The sequence below is a fragment of the Nipponia nippon genome, unplaced genomic scaffold (genome assembly GCF_047370975.1).
Source record: "Nipponia nippon isolate SJK-2023a ecotype South Korea unplaced genomic scaffold, ASM4737097v1 scaffold_15, whole genome shotgun sequence".
NCBI lineage: Eukaryota > Metazoa > Chordata > Aves > Pelecaniformes > Threskiornithidae > Nipponia > Nipponia nippon.
In genome coordinates, this window is record NW_028262331.1 from 4,649,748 (window position 1) to 4,670,865 (window position 21,118).

The 21,118-nt window shown below is 43.8% G+C and overlaps 1 protein-coding gene and 1 long non-coding RNA gene across 6 annotated transcripts in view; one reads left to right on the top strand and one right to left on the bottom strand.

The window, feature by feature from the left end:
* Positions 1–17,012, top strand: part of COL26A1 (collagen type XXVI alpha 1 chain) — a 179,984-nt gene extending 162,972 nt beyond the window's left edge. For 3 of the 4 annotated variants that reach the window (XM_087751447.1, XM_087751449.1, XM_087751451.1), the window contains 7 exons: positions 275–367; positions 1,850–1,911; positions 4,328–4,390; positions 8,129–8,173; positions 9,595–9,639; positions 10,694–10,778; positions 14,122–17,012. In XM_087751447.1, coding sequence (XP_087607573.1) covers positions 275–367; positions 1,850–1,911; positions 4,328–4,390; positions 8,129–8,173; positions 9,595–9,639; positions 10,694–10,778; positions 14,122–14,294 — 566 coding nt within the window. In that variant the 3' untranslated portion in view covers positions 14,295–17,012. The remainder of the gene's footprint in view (positions 1–274; positions 368–1,849; positions 1,912–4,327; positions 4,391–8,128; positions 8,174–9,594; positions 9,640–10,693; positions 10,779–14,121) is intronic. The other variant, XM_087751450.1, reaches the window with a different exon arrangement.
* LOC148056293 (uncharacterized) overlaps positions 1,949–21,118 on the bottom strand; it is an 88,023-nt gene continuing 68,853 nt past the window's right edge. The window contains exons 1-4 of one of the 2 annotated variants that reach the window (XR_015703408.1): positions 17,005–17,126; positions 13,271–13,410; positions 5,256–5,486; positions 1,949–3,598 (exon numbers count right to left, since the gene is read on the bottom strand). This is a non-coding gene — a long non-coding RNA (uncharacterized LOC148056293). Of the gene's footprint in view, positions 3,599–4,493; positions 5,145–5,255; positions 5,487–13,270; positions 13,411–17,004; positions 17,127–21,118 lie in introns of those variants that run through there. The other variant, XR_015703407.1, reaches the window with a different exon arrangement.

Here is a 21,118-nt window from a genome sequence, read left to right on the forward strand (position 1 = left end):
TATATAGGTGTGCAGGAACACCAATTTTTTGACTGAAAAGACAACTTTTCTGGGGTTACCAGAGGTGGGGTGAGCAGCTCTGCAGGTCTGGGGGATGCAGCCTGTGCCCTTAGAGGCAAAGGGCTATTGCTCCAAGAGCCCAGATTTTGCATCCTGAAGCACTGCCTGCCCTTGGCCAGCAACAGGCGCCAAAGGATTTTGGAGAGAAGTCCTGCCTGCTGGGGCTGGGCAGCTCTTGCTGCAGGGACACTAACTGCTCTGCTCTTCAACACAGATGGAGAACCCCAGCTGGCCTCCACCGTCATAGACACCATCATGGCTGGCCTGCCAGGACCACGGGGAGCCCCGGGCCCCGTTGGGCCACCAGGTAATAAACTCAGTTGAGCTGCAGACCTGTAATGATGGGGAAGATAATAAAATAAATTTCTGATGGAGACTGGAGTGGTCTGTGGGATGCCTGCAGGGAAAGCAAGTGGTCCTCATTGGAGGGGCAGTAGAACAGTGGGTCCAGGAGTGGGAAGGGTGGCAAGAAGTAACCAGGTTTCTTATCTGTTGATAGTGGCAGATTGTTTTACCTTTGGCAGGACATATCTTGAGAAGGGAATAATTAAAGACTATCTTCAAGAACAGGTTGTCCAGTGAATTCCTTTATGAGAGCAGAGTTGTTCTCACCGCTGCTGTGATCCTGTCCTGTCGTTGTAGAGCTCCACTGAGCAGGATCTGGCCAGCTGCTCTGTGATGTGTATGCAGACTTTGGAACTGGTTTGAGCTATTCCAGATTTTCACCAGTATAACTGAAATGAGAATCTGGGATGAAAATTCAGTGGCAAGTCATCTTTTTCTCTGTGCCGATGGGTGGCTTAAATGATAGTATTCCTGCAAACATCAGCACTTCTCTGTGTGATGCATATTTAGGAGTAAACTCCCATTAGTTGCAGAAAAGGCTTTTCCTTTCATTATGAGGGCCTTTCATTTATCCTTCAATTCCTTTATTCTTTGACTTAAGCGTTTGTATGGTGCGTTAATGATTGAGGCTGATTCAGCTCTACTTTGTGTATAATGTCCACATTGTTTCACCTCAAGGGCTGTGACAACTAAAGCAGAGAGGAGCCATAGCTAAGTTCAGACTAAGCAAATATCCTGTCTTCCGTTTGCAGGTATAATTTAACAGCTACTGTTGAGATATAATTATTTTTCCAAAAGGAATGAATCTGTTAAGTGACTGTGTAAAACAAGCTGACCTGTTTAGACAGTGTTTAACTCGTCCTGGAAGCAGGCTCTTCTGTGGTACAGACTTTAAAAGAATTCACTGCCACTGGAGTGAGCAAAGAACAAGAGCGAGCTTTGCTTTGCCACAGCCGGCCTCTCATGATGGCTATGTCCAAACCCCGTCTCCTTCATGTTCATCATCAACTTTCTGCCAACACTAGAGAGACGTAGCAGGCTTGTGGACTTCCCTTTCCACCTACCTCTGTTTCAGAAACAGCAAGTGTAGTATCTTGCTCTGATGTAGCTGTTTCATGGATCTAGTTTAAGTTTTCTCAAAAGTTGTCATTTTAAACAATGGCAATGCAGCATGTTACTGACAGCCTTCCTGCCTATTTTCACCTTTTTTTCCTCCCAGAGCTCTAACATCTTCCCTAGGGCATAGGGATATATTATATCAGGATGTGGGTATCCAATAATCCAGCCTGTGATGAAGCACTTGTGCTGTAGTCCTGTGATCGATGAATGGCTCTTACCCATTGAGAGACTAAGCAGAACAATGAAAGGAAGTGCATGCCTTTGGAATTTGAGGTCCGTCCGTCTAAGTTTCCTTAAAATTGTCTCAAATGATGATTCTCACCAGGGCCACCAGGCGCATCAGGACCCAAAGGGCCACCAGGACCTATTGGAGTCCCCGGATCACAAGTAAGGCGCTTCAGTGCTTTGGGGCTGAGGGGCACAGTCGGGGGTTAGGTGTGAAACATTTTCTCATTGCACAAAGAGAGAGAGTAGTTTCTAAGTAAGTCTTAGATCTGATGTTTTGTTCCCCATAAAATTCTGTAATTTTAATGCCTTTTTTTCATTCTGAATTTGTGTTGAGAGGTTGAAATGGTTGCGCTTTCCAGATTTTCCCTTAATCATAACAGTACATCTTGCTGTTGCTGTGTCAAAACATTTCACTGTGGCCTGAGCTGATGCAAAGGATTTGACGTGGGCTTTGCTAACACAGTGATAGAAAAATACTGCGTTTCCTGTGGAACGCGTAAAAAGAACAAAAATGCATCAATGGGCATTCACCAGTTCACCAAAGTGAATTTGTTAAGCTTAGCTTTTGAGAAATAGCACTTTCTAGTCAAGAAAAATATCACAAATTCCCATCAGTTTGATTATTTATCGATACAAAAATTGTGGAGGGGGGAGATAATAATGGCATGTGATAAACTCACTCAAAAGAATTTATGATAAGAGAAGGGCAAAGTACTCACATGGATGGAGAAAGCTGGTTAAATGGAAAGAAGTGAAGTCACGATGAATAGTGAACTGCCAAGCTACTCAAAATTGTGGTTGGTTGATACAAAGGGACTCCAGTTTTGGAAAGAGTATTACTTAATGTGGAGGTAAACCAGTAACATCAAATATTTCAAAGGAATCTAACATGACTAAAGAGAGAAAAGTGACTGAAGAGCACAGAGAGAGAGAAATGTTAAATAACTTAGCAGAGGGATGTAACTTAGATCCCAATAAGAAGAGGTTTGGAATTGCTAGAAATTAGAGAAAGGAGATTTTTACTGCGTATTTATTAATCAGTTTGAAGAAGCAATGGACAGCAGGTTAGTGAAGGTTTGCCAGTGTAGCAGAATCATTTCAATTAGTGAATGCTCTGGAGAACGATGAGAAACTCCAGATAGATATGAACACAGTGGGAAATTTGGCAGCAAAATGAGAGATGCAGTTTAACATGATTAAATATAAGGTAATTCACAATTCATAAATAGGTTCTGTAGTACAGTCTGGCTTTTTCACATGCAGCGCACATTATAAATTTTTGTTTTTACAACAGATTTGTGGAATTCAATGTTTTTGAGGATTCCCATGTAATCATGCACTGAAAGTCACTGTTGAGAGCTGTCGAGCAAAGGATGCTTATGGACACTTAAGCGTCGTTGATGCTGCATGTTTGACATGGGGCCAAGTCTGGTTGGTGCCCTGCCTCGTTTGGCAGTCCTAGTTACCCTTCTAAATCAGGCCTGAGTTTCTGAATCCGTTGTGTGTAGCTAAGCTGGAGGCCAGGGCACTGTGCAGCTTGGTGGTGAGCTGGTAGGGCTGACTGCAGGCAAGGAGCAACACATTAATGGTGAGCATTGCTGCCTCCCAGCTGAAACTAGGAGAGTGCTCCTCCTTTAGACCCTTAATCACTAACGCCCAGTCTTGTTGGGCCGCTTAGCCAGATGTTGAGGCTCCTCGCAGCTATGCCTCAAAAGCCCATTTCTCTGGACCCTGAGAGGTGGGGCTTTCTGGGGGCTGTTGTTAAGCAGGTTGGCTGTGATTCCAGCGGTCTGGAGTGGAGCAGTAGTCTCATTTGCTGCAGTCTCCAAGGCGATGTGCAAGTCACCTGAGGTGGAAAAAAGCATCTTGCATATGGTCGTGGGGAGCTGAGATGCTGAATATAAACAAACAACGTTGTTCTCTCCCTGACTGGTTTATAGCTGTGGCTTCGCCGGGTGGATAAGTTAAGAATTCGGATCGATTTCTGCGAAGCAGTTCAATTAGTAGAAATCGGGAGACTATGCCCTTCTTATTCGTTGGTGACTGCTTTATAGATTTGTTCAACCCAGGGAGCAAAATTATTAGTAGAGATTGGGCTTAATTTGAAAATTGTTTATTAGGGTGAGTGAATAGCTTCAAAATAATTTCCACTGCACAATCCAATTAATTTTCAGGTATGTATGCTTACTCATGCCACCCACTGAGGCAATTATGAAGAGAGGGGGAAAGTCGTGGGGATTTTTAAGCTAACCATACTATCTGTGTATTGATTTCTTCTTCATAACTGAGAACAAGAACTATCCTGTCATACTGACCCCTTAAAAAATGTTACATCAGTAGCCTGCGGTGCATTAAAAGACCCAAATAGAGGAACATGCAGAAACTATAGGTCTCAGGATCTCTGCAAACAGAGCCTCCATTGTTGCTGCTTGAGGGTAAAAGAGAATCCAGCCCAATTGCTTAATGGGTGTATGAGGTTTTCAGGATCTGAGGATCACTGGGAAATGTATTCACTACACTTACACAAAGGGTGCACAGTAGAAATTAATTCCTTCTTGTTCTGCATCTCTTCTAGGGCTTACCGGGCTCTCCAGGACAACCTGGGCCAAAAGGCTCCAAAGGAGACCGAGGAGAGAGAGTAAGGCTTTACATACACAGAGAGATTGCCAGCCACATCTGGGGTGATGCCTCAGAAATTATATACAACATAGGTCTTTCAAATTCTGTGGGACTACAGCCATGAACAATTTTAAATGTTTCTAGATCTTCTGCAAGAACCAAGATGGTGGTTTACTGTACGGATAAAGGGTTGAATTGCTTGCAAAGTCTGGTGTTCCCTAAAGAGATTCAGGTAGCAAATACATGGTATATAAAGACTTGTGGAGACCAACTTTCTTCTGCCAACCAAAGCTCTTTAGCGTGGAGTATTTTGGGTGGTCTAACTGAACTCTTCCTTCTGTGGCAATGAGGCAGTAAAAGCTCATCAGACTTTTCCTGAACCAAAGCCCATTCCCCAGGTCAAATGAGGTTCTTAATATGTTTAGAATATTGAAATGTTCTTAATATGTTTATGTACTGTATCTCAGTCCTTGATGGGTTGTGAAGTGCTAATAACTAAACATAGAGAGAAGGGCTGTTTGAATGTTATTTCCAAACTGGTGAAGTTTAGGAAATACCACAGAAAAATCTAACAAGGATACAAATGTGTCAGATTCCCAGTCCAGCATTCAGGCACCGGGAAGGGTTTCAAAGTGGCATTTGGGCCTTCAGCTCCTTCCGTTCAGCTTACTCTCCAAAAGGCCATGGTCTTTGAAATCTCCTCTGAGAGACACTAGGAGTGGAAAATCATTTGAGAATGTAGTACGTGGTGGAGGATCGTTCAGCAATTGGATCTGCAAAATGTAGAAGTGGGCACAGATGGACTGTGGACCATCACTAAGACCCTAGTGTGGAGCAGAGTCAAAGAAAGGAAGAAAGTTAAGGAGAAAAATACAGGTTGGTACCTCTAAAATGATGGATGTCTGCAGTGGTGGCTGCATTGACACAGCCTTGTGCCACAGGGAAACAAGTTCCCTTTTCTTCCAAGTGCCACTTTTACCGTCACGTAGATGGAGGTCAATGTGGAGGTCACCACCCGTAAATGGGTGGCTGTAGATGACGTGCTTCCCCCATATGACGGCATCTCCTCTTCCTCATTTCTGCTCACTCTTTCAATCCAAAGGACAGAGGGATGTCTGAAAGACAAATGCAAATCAGTTAACTCCAATCTGATGACTTCCCAAATTCATGAGAATAACCAGCAACAGACAAACTAATGTTCCTCTGTCCAGCCAGTGTGCAAGGAGAGCAAGTCCTGGTGCCTTGTTTCGTTCCCTCCTGAGGCATCCACATCAAGGAGCAGCGGATATCTGAGGATGGAGCACATATGCTTTTAAAAAGCTCTGTTTTATTTTGGTATCTTTGCACATTGTTTTGGGTGCTGGGTCCCTGTTCTTACGTAAGAAATCACTTGCAGCTCCCTGAAAGACAGAGGCCATTTTAAGTGACTGTTAGTAAATTTTTTAATAACAGTTTCCTTGTGCAGATCAGCCACTTTGGGCATGTATTAGCTTTACTAATAGATTACAGACTGATTTATTTCTGGGACTAGAATTTAAGATTCTGATAGAGAGCAAAACCTTAACTGATGAGATTTCAGCACAGGTTACTGACTGCAGCTCAGTGGCATTAAATGTTAATTTTCAGTTAAAAAAAAAAAAAAAACATGGTATATGGCAAAGTGTCAAGTTTCCATCCAGGAAACCGATAAGAGCTCTTCCTCAATGATTCATTTAACATTTTGCTTTAGTTTGCGGTTGACCATATTGCTAAGGCTATACTTATTTTGAAACAAAAGCTTTGTTGCACTGTGTTCATTCAGTACAGACAAATCCTTTAGACTTTTATTTTCTTCCCTCCTTGTTAGATATTCAGAATTGTAACCCTCTTTCTAGGTTTGGGACAAATGAGGTTTTTCAAATATCAGAATGTCTTACTAAAAAGAGAAAGTAAATTTCTTTCTTGTCCTTCCTCTCTTAGCGTGGAAAGTGAAGCTGATTGCTTTTTCTGGCAGAATTTCTGTAGGATGTTCTGTGTGCTTTTTGTCTTTTGTGAGTGTGGATTTGTATGCTGGTTTTGACAACTACATGCTGCAATTTTGGGTTTGGTGGGTACAAATTAGAGCTAGCTTTACACAGAGCAGAGGAGCTGTGCAGCTGCGAAGAAAAGCAGAGGAGGGCTTACAATATCTATTGAGATTCGAGAAAACGTTATTATACATTCTTCCTGCTTAATCTCAGCGTGAACAGATGTAGAAGAGACCTGAAGCAGTCTGAGCGCATCCCCTGGATGGCACATCTATATGTGTGCCGCTCACGATCAGCCTCTGTTCATCTTATTCTTAAACAGTGCCAGGGAGGGATACACCCCGTCACCTCCAGGCAGTCTTCAGAGGTACAGCTAGCGAGGGCCCGGGATAAAAGGCATTTCTAACATCCAGCCTAAATATCCTTTGATCCCCTTTAAGCTGATAACATCCTTTCCTGGTCCCCCTGGACACAGAGAACAGCCTGTTTATGTATTTTGAGTGCGTTGTTATGTCTCCTCTCCATGATTTGCTGCTCGCCAGTACTTTTTCGCAGGCCTTACTCCCTCCAGTGCAGAATCCAAGTGTTTCCCTTTGAAGATGCTCAGAGCACCTGACAAACTGGGCCTTCCTCCCAGCGCTCTTCGTGTCGATACGGGCCTTTGTCTGGTGCTGGCTAGCTGCTCACCGAGCACCGAGCAGCTCTCCGTAGTAATGATGCCCAAGGCCCATTGGTTTTTTACACAAAGCAGTAGTTTGATGGATACAATAACAAAGCAGCTCTCCCTTTTTGGCAAATACTACAAAAAGCTGCCGCCAGCTAGGTAGATTTTCAGGAAAAAAGGATGGGTTTGTTTCTGTGTATGACTAGGGGAGAAGAGCCAGGTTAAATATGTGGCTGTTTCTTCAATGGATTTCTAAAGATGCTTTTAAATTTTGCTGCTTCTTTCCCAGCTCTTGCTTTCTCATGAAATAACCTATAACTGTTCTTCTGGTCAGGGATTCTGCCCTGCCCCAGCATGCTGTGGGGTGGGAAACCAACGCTGCAGAGGAAAACGGGGAGGGGGGGGAAAATGCTCAGTTCCATGGCGTTTCATTCCACCCCAAACCAACACGTACCTTTTCAAAATGTTTCTGTTTAAAACAATTAAAAAAAAAAACCAAACCCAACCCACAAAACCCCACTGAGAACAATGTGAAAATTAGCACAGCAGGAAAAAGAAACAAACCAACCAAAATATTGTACATGTGTTTTGATCAGTAGCTGTTGGGGTTAATGCAGGGATGTGTGTGTGGAGCAGGAGGCAGATTAAATCAGTGCTCTGTGGGAGTCCTGGGCTCTGTTTGCTGTCTGGGGCAGCATCAGCCCGTCAGTTTTACTGGAGAGAAGAATGAGGTATCTTTGTTAGAAACAAATCTCCAGCCAAATTCCTTCCTGGTATAATGTAACTGACTGCTGTAAAGTTCAAGAAATTGCTAATCGTCTTACTGAGAGGGTACTGAGCTGAGTAGCTCTGTATCAAACCAAACTTCTCCAAAGTGTGATGGGATTTGGAGCTGATGCTTGACAGAAAACCATGACCCCCTTTTGCTGTCTCTAAGTGATAATGTCAAGGGAAAGGAATTTTTTTTCATATTACCCCAAGTGTAAGGTTTTTCATTAAGCCATCTTAATTCCACTAGTAAAAATTACACTATGTTCTTGTCAAATGGAAAAATATCTCCTACTGACACTTACTTTATTTCCAACAGGGGCAAGCAGGTCTGACTGGAGAGAGGGGCATTAAGGGATTTCCTGTAAGTGATGTACTTGCGGGTGTGTGCAAGACTCAGATGGGTTTGGTGCCTGCCTGGCACCATAAATACCACCTAGCTGGACTGCAGCTGGTTCAGCCAGCTCTCTCAGATGCAATGCTTAGGTCAACTGTTTCCAGCTTAGACATTTGTTCAATAGGCAACCTCACCTTAACGTATTCCTCTGCAAATGAAACAGTCTTCCTGCATGTTAAGCATAGTGCTGAAATGCCGTGATCAGGAAGGCATCACGCCAACAGAGGAGATGTGCTTTGCTTGCGGATCCCCTCTAGCCAAACCTTGGCAGACAGGAGCCCTCTCCCTGCCCTGTGAGGTTCCTGGCACTACCAGAGCCCAAAGCTGGGCACTGTTAAACAACACAAAGTACATCAGCTGCTCTCAGCTCCCTCTTGCACCTTGGTCTGCCAAGCTGAGCTGGAAACCCTTTAATGAGATTAAGAGATGTCTCCAAATGATTTCTTGGCAATACCCGAACAGATGAACACAGGAGATGTCTGCACTGGCACATATAGCTAGGGTGCAAACAAACTGGTGGAGGTGAAAGTTGGCTGAAAGTGAGCTAGTGGAGTAAGTTGGGGTTTTTTTGGCTGGCAGCATCCAGAGAGGTCCTAGGTCCTCTGGGAGGTTCTCTTCTGTCTTCCTTAATTCCATCTCGTCGTTTTGTATGATTCACACAATCTTTTCTTCAGTCCTTCTTCCGATACCCACCCCTTCTCTGCAGGTATCTCAGGGATGTCCGACAAGTTTGAGGAGCCCAGGCATTTCCACTCTTTTATTCACCAGTTTGTTAGCCCTTTCCCTTGTTTTATGTTTAGCTTGGGGTTTAATCTCTCCATGTCATCTGTTCTTTGAGAAATGCATGAAGTTCCTGGTTAGGGGGGAACATCAGACCAGTGTTCACAGCACATAGGGATCTTTGTTCAAGAAAAGCTTAATGAGCATCTTCAGAGGCAGAAAGTGATGTGACTAATTAATGAAAGCCGAATGGAGGATTTTATGTTCTAAATCAAAGCTGAACATGTGCATGTTTGGGGGAGGGGAACAAACAGTATTTTTATCTCAGTGTGAGATAAAAGCATTGCTCATCGAGATCTTCATGAGATGTGTATAGTCTTGTTGTAGGCCCGGGCCATGGCAGCCAGCCCCTCCTGAAGCTTGGCCACTTCTGGCCAAGTTCATCAGTGTTAGAAATGGTGATGACCTCCTGGGAAGCTGGTGGGAGCCAGGACAGAGCTCATGAGAGCACTTTGGCCCTTGGTGTGAAGTGCCAGAGAGTCGGTTTGTTTTCTGCTGGTGAAATGCTTCTGCCTTTAATTTGTTCCTTGGGAGGGAAGGGATGCAAGTGATCCTGGACAGGGTCCGCAATCACATGAAAAGAAATTTCTGTTTATTGTCTGTTTTAGGGTGAACCAGGCAAGAAGGGTGAGGAAGGTGACAAAGGTGCTGATGTAAGCATGTATTTCTACTGGTTTTTTTACTTTCCTTTTTGTCTCTTTACTGTGCTTCAACCGTATTCTCCTTGTCAGGGTGCTTTGTGGAGGGCAAGGGTCCTGTCCACAGTTAAAAGTGCAGAGCAAGAGATGACTTGAACCGTGGGTTTGATCTTAATACATGCTAGAAATCCTGGCCTTTGAGGTTTCCTTGGCCATGTTGTCAGCTGCCCTTCTCACCATGCTCTCTGAACAGCTCCTCCGTCCCCAGTGGTCGTTCTGCCACACAGAGCTGCTGCAAAGTAGGGAATTACTCCCCCACTGTCCCTCCCACAAGCTCAGGGACAGACAGACAGACAGAAGAGATCAAACTGCATGTGCAGAGAGCTGGAGTTCTCACATTGCTGCTCTCCTACCCTAAAATACTTCCCAATGTCTGTCCGTCCCATCAAGGCCACATCTAAGGCAATGGGGGCAACAAACTACAGCTTGAGTGTATGTGAAAGTATGTGGACAGGCTTCAGGCAGCGTGTGGCCCAGCTAGGAGCTCCGTGGGAGGCAGCGTGAAGCCTGTCAGGATGGGCTTGCGTGCCACTGTTCTGGTTTATAAGGGAGCAACAAGATGGTGCTAGCCACAGTCCCACTTTCGTGGTGTACCAACAGAGAGAAAGCCCAGGTAACTCGCTGCTGTTCAAAGTAAATGTCAGATGAGAGCAAAACCTGTTCTCCAGGTAGTTCAGCATAGTTGGTAACATAAGCTTCACGTTATAAAGGTTTGACAGGAATATACACCCTGGGTTTGGCCCACTGCAGAAGCAGGAACCAAACTGAAAGGCTTGGCTTTGGGTCAGAGGCTCTGCAAACATGGAGTATAACTGAGGAGGTTTTTTTTTTAAATAGGGATTTCTCCTGCATTTCTACTTAACACTTGCAGCTTATCTCCCTTTTTACATCAGGTTTTTTTTTTTTTTAACATTCATGCTGCATAGTTCGGCATTATGGAGGCAACATTATGAACAAGAAGCCTGTTCTGCAACATATACCAATGTTAGTTTTCTTTTCCTTCTTGCAGGGGGAAGGTGTTCAACAACTTCGAGAAGCTCTGAAGATTTTAGCTGAGAGGGTATTAATTCTTGAGCACATGATAGGAATTCATGGTAAGCGTCGCTAAGGTTTTCTTTTCTAGAGAACTGGGGGCTCTGTTTAGGCAGCTGCTGGATGGTTAAACATCCTCCCAGTCTCCTAAAGTCTCTGTCTAGTATCTGTTTAAGCCGGGTTTTCAAAACTAGGCTTAGAACTGTTGAGGACCTGGAGCTTCCACTAACCACACTAGTTACTCTGGCTTTACAGTAGCAGGTGAAATGACCCCCACAATAATATTTATTATAATTCAGAAAGCCAAGTCACAAGCAGCAGCTCAAGCCATGTGGCACAGATCATCTACCAGCTTCCCAGGGAGCTGCTTGTTCAAGTGTTTAGGCTAGATCATTTAATCCTGTTAATAGTGTCTTCCAAGTGACTTCAACACCGCTGAGGCCCTTGCCTTGTGTAGCACTATATTTTACAGAGAAAGCCCGAACAGTGCTACACATTACCCTGAAAAACAGCGATCCCTGAACGTACTGTGATTATAACTTACATAAAACTTATTTTCACAGTCAGATTTAAAGAAAGTCTCACATGTTCTTTGTTCAGATAGATTTTAAGTTTTCTGTTGAGGCTATTTGCCATCACTGGTACAGTGTGTGGCATCATCCCTTAAAGAGCGTTTTCTTCCCTTAACCAGAGTATGGGCTTGTGCAGTCATCACAGATCAGACTTCTCCTGTTTCAGAAACACAGTAAAGGCAAAATGTTGTTTAGGTCTACTATCCCAGCCTGTGAGAAGCAAGCCTCTTCCTTGGCACCGAGATGAGCATTTTTTAACCAAGTCCCGTAGCAGTTCTCTTTCTTATTTTCTCCTTGACACATGGCACTTCATTCCTGGCCTCACTTGTAAAGCAAGCTGCTCACACCTTCCTTCAGACTGACATCCGCTTTTATTATGAAGTGGCCTTTGGATATTGATTTAGCCTATGAAAATGCTAAACAGCTAAAACATCCAGCAGTTCCTAAGCAAGTGACTTAAAGTGCACCTACTACTGTGCAGTAAGGCAGCGTGCTTCGAGAGCCCCCAACCTCCTTCTGCAGCCAGCACAGTGCTAACATGAAAATGCTGCTGGGCACTTCAAAGACGAAACAGTGTCACCGCATCGTGCTGTTACGTGGCTGAGCTGGCTTAGGTCTCAGCACTGCTCTTCATTTTCAATGGACATGTGCCTTTTAGAGGCCCCAAGTACTATTTCCAGAAGCAATAGGCAGCAACAGCTTAAGCTTTTTGGGAAATCATGAATCACGAACCCATGATTTAACCACAGTCACCCTGACCTTACCTCTGCATTAATCCTAGTTTGCTTCATATTTTCATTGGATTTTATACACCAAGGGCAGGAAGAGATGTTTTTACAGTGCTTTGCTTTGAGATGGAGGAGATACCAGGAAGACACCCACTAGATTACCTAGGCAGCAATCGGTCCCCAGCCCGTACGTTCTCTGGGCAAGAGGGGAAGGGGAACCCCGTCCATAGGCACAGCGCGGTGTATTTACAGGACCCAGGGCCTGGCCCTCCATTATCTTTTACTTTGTACCTTCATTTATACTAGTATAAAGCAAGATGTCAGCTCTTCAGGGAGCTTGTGTAGACACTGGGGCTTGGACTGGGAGAGTCACGCAACTTTGCCCCTGCAGAACTGCCTAGTTTATCTATTTTAGACGTTGCCTGTTTGGCAATGCAGCAGCAGCAAGGCATGCGCTGCTGTTATTTTGAAACGGTCATTTTGGCAAACCATTTTTACTGACATAAATGTATTTTCAGTTATTGCTTGGGATGGAGGTGAGTTATTTATACCCATGTATACTTCTATACCAGTGTAACTGCGTCAGCAAAAATGGATGGGTAATTCTACAGTGTAGTTAAGGCCATATTTAAATGCCTATGTTGTCTGACTTGATATGAATAGTTCCTTTTTTATCCAATAACAGTATAGATAATTATATTTTTACTCCGTGCTTTTGAGATAGTTTCATTCTTTAACTTAAGACATATTTTAGGCCCTACAAAAATACTGTTTAGAAAGAGAACTTGGAAAGTAAGGCATTTTTTCCTTGTGCAATTACATTCATCCCTTTATGTGTATATGGTTAAAAAAACCAACAGAAAAAGACATAAAATAACAAAACAGAATATCCTTGAGGACAGACCTCCCTGCACTGAAAGGCACCACACAGGTTTAAATCACCCAGCACCAACTATCCAGTCATGTTCCCACCGTAGGTGTTAAGGATTTTACCACAGGTTGCTGGGCAGCCCGACTCAGCCCAGCTTTAAAGACCCACGCAGAAATGCCAATCGCATGCTCTCGTTTTCCCAAGAAACTTCACAATCAGTGTGGTTTCCAAAACCGCAGCCACCCAAGCAACAAGGCAAAACATACCAGCAAACAAACCTATTCTCTGCAATGGGAGGGCAATTTGAGATTATCTGGCCTAGCAAACTGCAGAGAGCAGCCCAGCAGGATGCACGAAAGCCCAAATTATTTGGCAGTGTTTACCTCCAGCGAACACAGCACAAGTCCTCCAGCAGCCAAGCGCTCACTTGAAACAGAAATGCTGCCTCGTGGGATGAAACCAAGGCTGGGTGTCTGGCTTGTGAGGCTGGGCTCTTGGCAGGGAAACAAGCAAACGTCCATCTCTGAAGGCAAAAGGAGGAAGAAACTCAGGCATTAAAAATGATGAGGCAGCATCAAGTTATCAGCATCTGTTGCTCACTGCTGGGAAAATAAAAGAGTGGCCGTAGTCAAATGTATATTTAGCTTTGTAGGGCAGGATGCTGCAGGAAGAGGAGGTGTGTGTTACCATGACGCATGCTGGGAGAATGGACAACTAATATTTTTTCCCAGCTTTATTGCTAATTTGGCTGTAGCCTAGGGTGAATCAATCCTTTTGGTTCAATCTTTTCAGTGCCTCAAAATGTCCTCCTTTACAAGGAGTGAAATGGTACTTAAACCCCCAGGAGCATCACTTCCCAGTGACCACTTGGCCTCATCCTTCAATAACAGGAGTCTGTGGGCAATGCTGAGTAGCAGCTACAGCCTAAGCAAAATTACAATCAATAAAAGAACAGCGCTTTCTAAATGGAATTACAAATGAGAACAGGACCTGCTGGGCCACGTGCAGTAAGAGTACTTACCCCAAAGAGTTTAGACAGAGCCGAGGGAAAAGACCTAATCTAGGAGTAGTGTGATGGCAGCAAACATGTAACTCCACAATTGCTTGCTGGATGGAAAGACAACAGGAAGGACAACACTTCTTCCAGAAGAGGTATCATTCAGAAGGGCCCGTTTACTCTTTCCTTAGCCTCCCCTTTTAAATAGCGCTCTCCCGTGACTTTCTCTCCTTACAGACTCTTTATCTTCCATTGAGCCAGGCTCTGGACAAGATGTGATCCCGGGCTCCCCTCTGCGAACCAGCATCAAGATCAAACGTGGAGGACCCCAGCAGCCGCAGGCCTACCAGATCCTCTCTTCACTGCTGGATGACAGTGAAGCCAAAAGGAGAAGCAATCGGATGAAGTAGGAGCATCTGTGTGTTCTCTGTGCCTGTTCACCAGTTAAAGATACAGTATCCCAGTGCTTAATTGCAGAGTGCAAATGAAGTGGGTAGGAGGCTGCAGTGTTGGCGACTGGGTTTCCTTACCTGGCCAATACTACGCCCTTATTGCAGGGAATGTCTTATCCATAGCTCAGAGAGGGTCTTACGAACATTTTTCTTGATTTTGTTGTTTTGCCTTTGGAATACCAGATGGCAGGTGTCCTCAGAAGCTGTCTACAGAAATGACACCTCCTGACTGTGTCTCAAGAGTTTAATCCTCCCCTTGTTTCCTCACTGCCCTTGAAAGTTACTCAGTTAAAGCACTGCTTAACTGGCTGAGACAAGCAATCCCATCTAGACTCAAAGCCAAGCCTTAGCCTTGTCCATTGGTATAGTTGGTGGCATCCGCTTTTATTTCATGTGATGGTGTCATGCTGACTTCCAGGTGAAGATACCACTTCCATAGGCCATTAAAGCATGACCTGCAAGGGTTTCTTTTAAGCAAAGAACAAATCGGAAAATTCAAAGAACATCTAAAACTGTTACTCTGAAAAGTCAGGTTACTCTCTGGACTTTAGCATCAAAATCTTGGCTTTTCTTGTTGCTACTTGCATGCGAGTGGCATTATTTCTATTTGTGGTTGGCTAAGCAAGGACTTTTGATGCAAATGTTCATGGCAACATTGACTTGCTATCTATCTTCAGTGAGATTAGACTGTTTCTGTGAAAATATAGAGCAGTTTGTATGAGATACGATGGAATTGTGCAAGAATTTTCCCATATTGTGTTCAGCTTGTGCAAACATCCAGAGATAATTAATTGAAGTAGTAGCAATAACTATTCACAGAAAAGGATATTTTGCAATAGTTTCTTAATCCTACATCAATAAGGAAAAATGTTTTCACACTGTTTCGTTTTTATCTTGTGAGTAAATCCTTGCCCTTTGAATCTGGAGACAGTGTAGTAGCAAACCACAGCCTAAGGAATTAGAGTCTCGTCAAGAGCTTATCTTGCACTGGGAGTTAAATACAAAGTCATTTTGCTTTTTGCAATAACTTCTTATTTTGAAGGAAGTCCCAGCTTCCAGGGTTAAGAAGCTGAACCTGCCCTTCAGTGACAAATGAATCACTACACCTGCTCTGCAAAACAAATTGGACAAGTTGATGTCATTCATGTAGACAGTGATTTTTGTTAGAAAGGGTGAGACTAATCAACAGAACCGACAGAACTATTTTTTAAATTTTTTTTAATCCTCCTGCCCCTTCTCACAGTTTTCAAATTCAGCCCAGGATGAAAGTGAGCAAACTGAGTTTCTGTTTGTCATTTTATGGCATAAGTCAGGTAAATTGGTCACATTCTATCTGGTGCCTAGTGCAAGATACAGCTGTCTGAAAAAGGCAAACTGTACTGCTACAATATTTCTGTCAAAAGCTGTTGCAAAGACCAACAACTGTGTGGTCCATGTATTCAGCAACCCTTGCCACCCAAAGTGATCTTCCTAAGGCAAAACCAGAAGCATGTGGTACACTGGAAATGAGGCTTAAAATGAAGGAGCTCTGCCAGCCCAACATTAGCCACACATTAAATTAACTTTCCATATACATGGTAAACATGGTAGACCTACAGAGACATCAGAACATCCAAATCTTTCCTCGGAAGAGCATTACATTTTCAGAAATGAACAGGTTACACGCTACTTCAGGATGACTGAATTCACCGTATGTCTTCATTTGGCCCTGTCCTTTAGAAATCCAACCATCTGTCCCAAACCAGGTGAAATGGTGTAAGTTGATGCTGAGCAAGCACCAGAAACTTGTCCTCATACAGAAGCTTTTTACTGCTGTACAGCTACATAATAAACAGCCTTGGTTTAGGCTGGCTTGGAGACTGCAGTAAATGCATTTACTTGCCCTGCTTTTGAATCCTCGCGCTGCTTGGCTAATGCCAGCGGCGGAGCTCGTTCAGCAGTCAACCCCCGTAGTTCAGGTTGTGCTGCCATATGCTCAAGTTTTCCTTTGGACATTGCAAAGGAATGAGCCCACAGCGTTGCAAAAGTCTGGGGAGTTGAAGGCAAGGTACGATCAGGTGCTCTCTTTCCCTAAGACCCCAACATTTGAAGTGACCGCAGAGTTTTGCCAAGAGCTGATGCTTCGGGCTCCAGCATTCCTTTGCCTGCCTGTACTCTGAATTACAGTTGGAGCGTGACGTAGGCAGAAGACAAGAAAAGAAGTAAAACTGCCCAAAGTCAAGCAGGTTACTGACCTCAAGCAGTTGTCCTGTATTCATAATCCTTTTGGGAGAATGAAATAAAGTCTCTTGAATGCATCTTGGTTTCAAATCCAGCACTAACTCTAAATCCAGTGCTAACTCTATGGACAGTATGTATATAAATGATGCTGAATTAAATCAGTGTCTTATAGAAGGCTGGCAGCCAGCTCTCAGCCTAAAACGGTCACAAATACAAACAGCTCAGGTTTTCAGCGTTTAGCGAATGACTGAAGTGCTGTACAGCAGCCCGTGTCCCTCCAGTCACTACTGTGAGGGCAATAGCTCTGTTGGTGGGCAGCTGAGCATGGTGCAGCCACTGACATACACTCTTGGACTCATCTTTCCATTTAAGAATTAAATGCACAAAAGAAGATGTTTCCCCATTTACAGGCCGATTACCATGTAGGAATTGAGAAGTACTTGATTACCTTTTTGTTGAATCGAGACCATCTTGGTCTTGATCACATGGGCATTACAAGACGTAGCCGGTGGCTTCCAGGAGACAACCCCTTTGCCTGCCAGGAGGTGCTGCGAATCAGGCCCTGCAGACTGAGGAGAAATCCCAGTTCAGTCTGAACACGTACGCTGGGCAGGTTGGTGCTACCTATAGTTGCTTGCCACATTAAGAAAGTGTCCTCATGGCAGTTTCAGGAACTAAACTAAACCAAACCAGTCTTTAAAAAGGGAAACGGCAAAATTCAGGTTCACTGGTCCTGTGGCGACAGGGTTGAATTTGGGAAGAGGGAGTACAATGAGGCCTTTTTCACTTCCCTGACATTTTGGAGCCTTCACACTGAATTAAAAAAGAAATTTTTCTTCCTCCAAGTTTGTCTTCCTGAATTCAAAGCTATTGCATTAGCTTGATGTGTGCTCTCTTGAAGTCATTCATATTGACTAGGATTTTGGATTTTAAATTATTTAAAACAAATTACTGGCAAGAGGAAAGGAAATTTAATGGAAATTGTTTGCAATGAATCCTGCCAAGTCAATTGTCAAAAGATTGGTTAGGTTTGGGTTGCAACCATTTTAATTATTGATTTTTCCAGATTTCTGTATGAGCTATGTAATTTTTTTCTCCCCACACTTCTTGCTTTATTTAGCTACATCTCTCTCTTACGCGGTACTGTATCTTTAATTTGCGTGACAGTAGGATGATACCAAATGGACTTTCTCTCTCAGCTGGGGTTTCGTTCCTCTCTACTTACAAAAGGGTTGGACCACACTGTTGTGCAGTCCCAGTTTAATTATGGTTTAAAGGTGAACACAGCCTCACACGCTGACATTAATGATATTCATGACTAAGCAAACCACTCCAACCACATTTTCCATCTTAGGCAGGATACTAAGGTTCATTTTAGCCAGGGCGTATAATGCATCTTGCCATGTCTATGTAACTTAGAGAGTGGATTTATTTTGAATGCGTGCTCATTTAGAAATATATTTTAATTGAAATGTTTAGTGCTTTATCTTACATGCATACTGTGCAATACCATAGTGTGTTCTTTTCCTTTTTTTTTTCCTAAGACTTTTTTGAAATTCTTAATGTTTCGTTGAGCTCCAACGTGTGTTTGACTTGGATCGGTTCTGGTAGTAGTAATGCATTTTCCTTGCCTTGGGCTAACCAGAAGCAGCAGCAGCACATTGCACAACCAAAAAAAATCTTTGCAATTCGTGCACTCTGATGTTCACCAGCAACCTGGTACTCCTGGGAGGCGGAGAATGCTTCTCCCCAGAGTATCTAATTTGCACTTACTGTAAAGAATTGATAGCAACCCAGGGAAATAGGAATAAACTAGAGGGAAGAGCCCTCACCTGCTCCCACCAAACTCCACAGTAATTTTGCCATCAACTTTCAAAGGAACAGGCCACAAAAACCAGGTCCAGCTCTTCAGCGAGCAGGGACTGGTGCTGCTTTCAGCAGAGCAGAGCATAGGGCTCACAAGCGAATTCTGAGAGTTTGGCTCTCTGCTTGGGGTTCGCTCCCAGTCTCTGCAATGAACTATTTTAATGTGGGAACCTGACCACTGCGACAAAGGCTTCTAAAAGACAATCAGCTTCTGGAATTACTTCTCGATACAATTTATTGGAAATCCATTCTCCTCCAGGTTTACAGCTTCTGTCTTATTTGAGATTACATTCCATTCTGGTGTTTGGTGGTGTAGGGTTTTAAACTACTTGCAGTTTCCATGATTGCATTGAAACCAAGCAATTCAAAGGTGCTATAATTGTTCACAAAGCACATTCCCATCCGCAGAAGAAAATGTTCACTTTTTCACTAGTTATTTTACACAGTATTTTTTAATTTATATCAGTGTGTTTCGTATGTGTGCAAATGGTCCCGGCTTCTCTCATTGTAACAAGCTTTACAACCATTTGGTCTTTTATAGGGCAGCCATATGCAGTGTTTTGCAATCATGTATAATTTCTTAACTTAGAGCAAGAATAAATCTCATCTGACTCGATGAACTCATTTATGGCAGGCTCTAATGTTTGTTGTGAACACAACCTGTTTGTTCCACCTCTTGCATGGGTACTTACCTGTTTTCATATTGCTATGTTATTGTTCAAATTATCTATTTCTCTTTATTTGCTATGGGTTTTGTTACTGTATATGGAATGTTTTGTATTCAGCATTTTCTTACAGAGCAGAGTGGGAACAGTACTCAAGAACCCACAAATACCAAAGACCTTTCATGTAATGCACTGAGAATAAACATGCTGTAAATGAATAGGATGTCAGGTGTCCTGTATTGACAAAGTTCAGAGCAAGTTCAAGCCAACTGCATCCTGAAATTAGGGCATCTGTTTTTCTTTCCTGCCACCTCAACTTTCTCTGACTATATGTTTGCAGGTCCCCTAAAAAGACAGATTGTGCATAAAGACCCTGCTTCTGGTCATCTTCCGTGGGGTGGAGGGGCAAAAAGGGCCTTCATTAACTAAAGCCAAATCCGACAGTTTCCTTGCCCGTGACAGGACTGACTCTTCTGCAGATATTGGCTGGAGCTTTTTTTTGTGTCCTAACACCTCCAACTCTGATATATTTATAAAAAGCATGACTGCTGTCTCAAGGTTTGAGATTTGTCTCTAGGATGCACTTGGTCGCTGCTCTGCATTCCAGCCTCCCTAACCAAATGCAGGGGCATAGCCTGCCTTCGTGGTGAGGCATTTAGTTCCTAAAGCAGCCTAGGTACGCCTTCAAGCAACATCAACTTTGAGCATCTTGCTTTGCATTGCAGAGCAAGGCAGTAGCTGGATACGACAGACTCCTCCTGCAGGAACAGCCCTCCTATTCCTGCAGGAGTTTTGCGTCAGTACAGATACAGGGATCACAGCTTCCCTCAGCTGAGCCAGGGCGCTCTGAGGACGGGCTGGCTGCAGCAGGCTGTGCGACGGGGGAGCAAGGCAGAGAGAGAATTCTCCCGTGCTTAAGAGCGTAAATTAAATCTGTTGTTGTTTGCCACTCGCCTCGCTTCCTCATAAGTTTCCTTACAGTTCAAGGCGGTCGAGCTGGCTAATCTCAGGCAGCGGCAGCTGCCCGGGCCCCCTCCCTGCAAGCCCCGGCGCCTCCTGGGCAACTGCCTCCTCCAGAATTGGCTGCCTTTGCCCACTTGTGCTTTCTCTGAATTTGCCTCTGGGCTTACGGAGACCCCCCCGAGTCATTGCCTCACGTGACAATTCAAACTGTTAGAAGAGGATGTGGTTAGGGACTTTTGGGGTTTTTTTAACCTTCCTATGATGGGAACAACTACCCATTTAGGTGCAACTACCTATCTGTTCGCAAAGGGAGGCCTTACTCTGCGTGAGCCTTGACTGTAGGAGAGGACCTGGGCTGTTTCTGTCAGAGATGTGACAATTCTCGTTCCTGAACTTGTTTTTTATATCCTAACAAAAACAAGGGACGTGTAAATCACAGACAATTTTTTTTCCCCTACTGATCAGATTACACTGCAGATACACAGATACCAATACCGGAGCAAAGGCCAAGTCTGCTAAACACTGGGAAATGTCTGCAGTGTCAAGGCTTCTGCTTCATACAGCTTTTTGTATCACTGATAAGGACACACTCAAGGTTACCTGATGCCAAACGTTCCCATGCAGCACTTCCCTGGGTCTCTCAGGGTGTATTTATCTTGGTTTTTGTGTCCTAACACCTCCAACTCTGATATATTTATCCTTGCAAAAAGTCCTCTGAGGGAAGGCAGTTCTGTTAATCACTACTGTACAGATTGGGAGTTGCTGGATAAAAGGCTAAATTAATTTCTCGGGACGTTTGTGGCTGCGCTGCCCTGCCAAGCACCAAATTAGCATCAGGCCCCTGTTGGTCTCTGGGCCATTATGGCCACTGATTGTAATCACAGCAAGGGGAAACGGCACTTTTCCTAACGCTTACAGAGCACAAGCAAAAATCAATGGTAGAGTTGAACAGATTGAACTTCTAGCAGGAGCTGATTAAAATATATATATATACACACACACATACAAACAAAACACAGTTACTCTTTGAATACACTGTCTTAACTCTTCATTAACCACATGCTCAGC